Source organism: Lathyrus oleraceus, chromosome 6 (genome assembly GCF_024323335.1).
Source record: "Lathyrus oleraceus cultivar Zhongwan6 chromosome 6, CAAS_Psat_ZW6_1.0, whole genome shotgun sequence".
Lineage (NCBI taxonomy): Eukaryota > Viridiplantae > Streptophyta > Magnoliopsida > Fabales > Fabaceae > Lathyrus > Lathyrus oleraceus.
The window spans coordinates 158,884,691-158,889,749 of record NC_066584.1 but is presented as its reverse complement, the minus strand read 5'-3'; the positions used below and the strand labels follow the sequence as shown (position 1 = coordinate 158,889,749).

Below are 5,059 nucleotides of genomic sequence, written 5' to 3'. Positions count from 1 at the left end.
TCATCCTAGGCTACAAGTCTTCTTCGGTTAAGTTTGCATCGATAGGTACTAATGTTGCACACTAAGGATATCGTAGGAACACTGATCCATAATTGTGCAGTCATAAACCTCCTGAATACACAAATCAACTTGAATCATGTTATTATGTTAAAGCCTAACTTACTCATCCTTCTTTTTGCTCTTTTTCATTCAGGCGCAATCACATTAAGCCCGTTATCTCCACACATCCATAGCAAGGCAACCGGTTAGTGACTCTGATCCTTTTTGCACGGGATTCTAGTACTTACATGGCATAACCCTTTGCTTACTCAGTTGTAGTTGCGGGGGATCGAACCGTAATCCGCTCTACAAAGTTCAGCACCAGAAACCGCTAAACCAACTGACAACGAGTCTTATTTTCAATTTTTTTTTGAAGGTTCTACATCCGTTGGGTTAAGTGACCGGGTGAGGGTCACCAAACTTAGAAGGTGCATTCCCTTTTCTTTCTCTTTTCTTTTTCTTTTTCGGAACACTCACTTATATTCATCGACTTCCCTGTGTAGAGTGTGTGTGAGATGGTGCTGACTGCTGAAATCAACTACTCAAGAGCTGTCAGAGAATGAGAATTTAAGGGTAAAACATAATAAGAATTCGAATCAATTTCCATATGCAGGAGACTTACGGTGTTAAGACGATACCGATCTTGTGAATTTTTCCCAAGTCTCCGCAAACTAATCTCAAATTAGTCAGTCTATAGCCTAAAACTTTCAAGAAGATGCATTTTGTTTTATGACTGAAAACAAACAAAACACTAACAAAAACGAGGAAAACAAACGAAACAAACGATTTCCCTCCCCCACACTTAAAATAAGCATTGCCCTCAATGAAAAGACATTACTAATAAAGTAGAGAGAAGGAAAGAAAGACTCCCTGATCAAGTTGCAGGGTAGTTAGATGCTTCCAAAGAAAGCTCCTTTATGTTAACATCTTCAGTCATTGAACTTTCATGGAATAGCTTCAAGCGCTTCCCGTTGACTTTGAAAGTCTTGTTAGTACCTGCACTTTTTATTTCTACTGCACCATAAGGGAAAACATTAGTAATAACAAAAGGGCCAATCCATTTGGATCGAAGTTTCCAAGCCATAAGCTTAAGGCGGGAATTAAACAGTAAAACCTGTTGGCCCACAGAAAATTCCTTCCTAGAAATCATTTTATCATGGAAGTGCTTAGTTTTCTCTTTATAAATCCTAGAGCTTTCATAAACCTCTAGTATAAGCTCTTCCAGCTGTTGCAATTGGAGTTTTCTTTCAATACCTGCTTGTTGCATCTCCAAATTACAACTTTTCACCGCCCAATAAGCACGGTGTTCTATCTCAACAGGAAGATGACATGCCTTACCAAAAACAAGTCGATAAGGAGACATCCCAGTGGGTGTCTTGAAAGTTGTTCTTTGGGCCCAAAGTGCGTCTTCTAGATGACGGCTCCAGTCCTTCCTGTTTGGCTGCACCATTTTCTCTAAAACCTGTTTGATATCCCTGTTTGAGATCTCAGCTTGCCCATTAGTTTGTGGGTGATATGCAGTAGAGACTCTATGCACAACTCCATACTTCCAGAGCAAAGCTTCCATGTTGCGGTTACAGAAATGAGTGCCTTGGTCACTTATGATAGCTCGTGGTATTCCAAACCTACAAAAGATATTAGACCTGACAAAATCTGCAACAACTCTATAATCATTAGTCCTAGTGGGGATAGCTTCCGCCCACTTTGAAACATAATCAACAGCAAGCAAAATGTAAAGGAAACCAAATGATACAGGAAAGGGACCCATGAAATCGATTCCTCATACATCAAATACCTCACAGAAAAGCATTGGCTGCTGAGGCATTTCACTCTTGCGAGTGATTTTTGTACCTTTTATCTGGAACTCTTTGCAAGTGCGGTAAGTCTCATAAGCATCCTTAAAAACAGTTGGCCAATAGAAACCTGAATCAAGGACTTTTCTTGCAGTCCTTTGCAGACCAAAGTGTCCGCCGACTTGAGATGCATGAGAAAATTTCAAAATGGATTCAATCTCATAGTTGGGGACACATCTCCTGATTACCTGATCACTACCAAACCTCCAAAGATATGGATCATCCCAAACATAATATTTGGCATCACTCTTAAATTTGTGAATCTGTGATCTAGATGCCCCTGTAGGAAAAACACCAGCAATAAGAAAATTAACAATGTCAGCAAACCAAGGTGTAATCCCATGCAAAAGAAAAAGCTGCTCATCAAGAAAGTCATCATGAATAGGAAAAGGATCTGCATCTCTCTCTATCCTGCTCAAGTGGTCAGCCACTAAGTTCTCAGCTCCACTTTTGTCTTTAATCTCTACATTAAATTCTTGGAGCAACAACATCCACCGAATCAATCTCGGTTTTGCATCCGGCTTCTTCAACAAGTACTTTAATGTTGCATGGTCAGTAAAAACAACAACCTTGGAACCTAGAAAATATGATCTGAATTTATCAAGAGTAAAAACAATAGCTAGCAGTTCTTTTTCAGTGACAGTGTAATTTGACTGTGCAGAATCTAAAGTTCTAGAAGCATAGTAAACAACATGAGCAGCCATGTCAACCCTTTGTGCAAGGACAGCCCCAACAGCATAATCAGACGCATCACACATAATCTCAAAAGGGAGGGTCCAGTCCGGTGGTTGGATTATGGGAGCGGAGGTCGATGCTTTCTTCAAGAAGTCAAACGCTTGTTTGCAATTGTCATCAAAGTTGAAAGTGACATCATTCTTCAACAAGTTTGACAGCGGAAGAGCTATCTTGCTGAAACCCTTGATGAAACGCCTGTAAAAACCTGCATAACCAAGAAAAGAACGAATCGCGTGAACGCAAGAAGGGTAAGGCAATGGAGAAATCACATCTATTTTAGCAGGGTCAATAGAAATTCCTTTTTCTGAAATTATGTGACCCAATACATATCTCTGATCAACCATAAAGTGGCATTTTTCATAATTTAAAACGAGATGAGTTTCGATGCATATTTCTAAAATCAAGCTTAAACTGCTCAAGCATGCATCAAAAGAGGACCATAGACACTGAAATCATCCATAAAGACTTCCATGCAATTTTCAATGAAATCAGAAAAATGTTAATCATGCATCGCTGGAAAGTGCCAGGAGCATTGCAAAGACCAAAAGGCATCCTCCCGTAAGCAAAAGTACCAAAGGGATAAGAAAAAGTCGTCTTCTTTTGATCTTCCGGTGCAATATGAATCTGAAAGTAACCTGGAACACCATCAAGAAAACAGTAATGTGATTTACCAGCAAGCCGTTCAAGCATTTGGCCAATGAACGGTAAAGGAAAGTGATTCTTTCTCATAGCCTGGTTCAATCTCCTGTAATCAATACATACTCTCCAGCTGTTCTGAACTCTAGTGGGAACAAGTTCATTCTTTTCACTTTTTACCACTGTGAGTCCTGATTTCTTAGGTATAACCTGCACTAGGCTTACCCATTTACTGTCAGAGATAGGATAAATGACACCTGCTTGCAAGAGTTTGGTTACCTCCTTCTTCACAACATCAAGAATCAAAGGATTAAGCCTTATTTGGGGCTTCCTTACTGTTTTCGCTTTATCCTCAAGTAATATCCTGTGCATGCACGTCGACGGACTAATACCTGGGAGGTCGGCTAATGTCCACCCGATTGCCTTCTTGTGCTTCTTTAAAACCTGCAAAAGTTTGTCTTCCTGATCAAAATCAAGGTTAGAAGAAATAATAACATGGAGTTTTTCATTAGTCTCCAAATTAGCGTATTTCAGGTTTTCAGGGAGTTGTTTCAGCTCTAAAGACGGGGGTTGCTCGATGGATGGAATGCTTGGGGAAGCCGGGATGTCAAGAGCATCAACTGCAAAAACAACTTCATCGGCAACAACTTCACCAGTAGGAAGTTTATCAGGCAGCATTAATCTCAGCACACATTACACAAAGGTTAGTGCCAGTACAATCAACACTTGAGTAAATATCATCAAAACCAGATAAAGATGGAAAATCAAGTGAAAATAAATCAGAACAAGTGTCCTCAACCAGCTTAGATATGAATTCCATATGAAAAAAGGAATGCTCTTCCAAGGGGTGATTCATGGCATCGAAAATGTTAAATTTTGCGACAATGTCACCAAATTCCCTAGACATGGTTCCATCGTCAACATCAATTTTTATCTTCGCCGTTTTCATGAACGGTCTGCCTAAAATGATGGGAGCTCTGCTTGTCTTAGTCTCTCCTTCCATGTCCAGAATGTAAAAATCTGCAGGAAAAATTAAATCGTTAACTTGGACAAGGACATCTTCCACTACGCCAGTCGGGCGTGGATTGCTCCTGTTCGCCAGTTGGACGATCAAACCTATATGTTACAAAGGACCAAGATTAAGGTTATTATAAATAGAAGTAGGCATAACATTAATTCCCGCTCCCAAATCAAGCATGCAATTCTCGAATTTAATATCCCCGATGGTACAAGGGACAATAAAAGTTCCCGAATCCTTCTACTTTTGTGGCAAGAGCTGAGTGATGGATGAAACATTTTTCTTGCCTATAACTTTTTCAGATGAAGGCTTGGGATGAATAAAAGCAGAAATATTTCTTCCCAAGTTAACTCTCTCACTTCATTTAATCCTCCTCTTGTTTGTACGCAAATCCTTCAGAAACTTTGCATACTTAGGAACCTGTTTAATTACATCAAGAAGCGGAATATTTACCGCAACTTTTCTAAAAACATCCAATATCTCTCTTTCCTTGTCTCCCTCCTTAATTCTTTTATTTTTCAGAACTCTATGTGGGAAGGGGACTGGTGGCACATACTCCTTTTCTTTAATTTTTTCAAATGAAACAGGTTCAGATGGAGTAGGTTCAGGTTCAGATGTTACCTCAATAATTTTTTTATTTTTTTCAGGGGCTGTTTCTGTAACCTTTCCAGATCTCAACGAAATCGCACTCACATTAGCATTAGAATCCCTTGGCTTGACAACTGTTTGGGCTGGAAGCTAGTTTGACCCTTGGGCTTGCATGTTATTTATTTGAGTA

General features: G+C 39.6%; 1 protein-coding gene across 1 annotated transcript; it reads right to left on the bottom strand.

The window, feature by feature from the left end:
• Positions 1–913: 913 nt before the first annotated feature.
• On the bottom strand, positions 914–3,941 carry LOC127094528 (uncharacterized). The gene is made up of 3 exons (XM_051033352.1): positions 3,263–3,941; positions 1,835–2,832; positions 914–1,264 (listed from the first exon to the last, which is right to left on the bottom strand). Exons 1-3 carry the CDS (start codon positions 3,939–3,941, stop codon positions 914–916), a joined length of 2,028 nt encoding a protein of 675 aa, XP_050889309.1.
• Between the last annotated feature and the right edge of the window lie 1,118 nt (positions 3,942–5,059).

Coding starts and splice junctions, on each gene's coding strand:
- LOC127094528 (XM_051033352.1), bottom strand. CDS start 3,941: ATGCTGCCTGATAAACTTCCTACTGGTGAAGTTGTTGCCGATGAAGTT. Junction 2,833..3,262: donor TTTTCTTGATGGTGTTCCAG/GTTACTTTCAGA, acceptor TTGGTTATGCAG/GTTTTTACAGGCGTTTCATC. Junction 1,265..1,834: donor AGCCAATGCTTTTCTGTGAG/GTATTTGATGTA, acceptor CAATTGCAACAG/CTGGAAGAGCTTATACTAGA.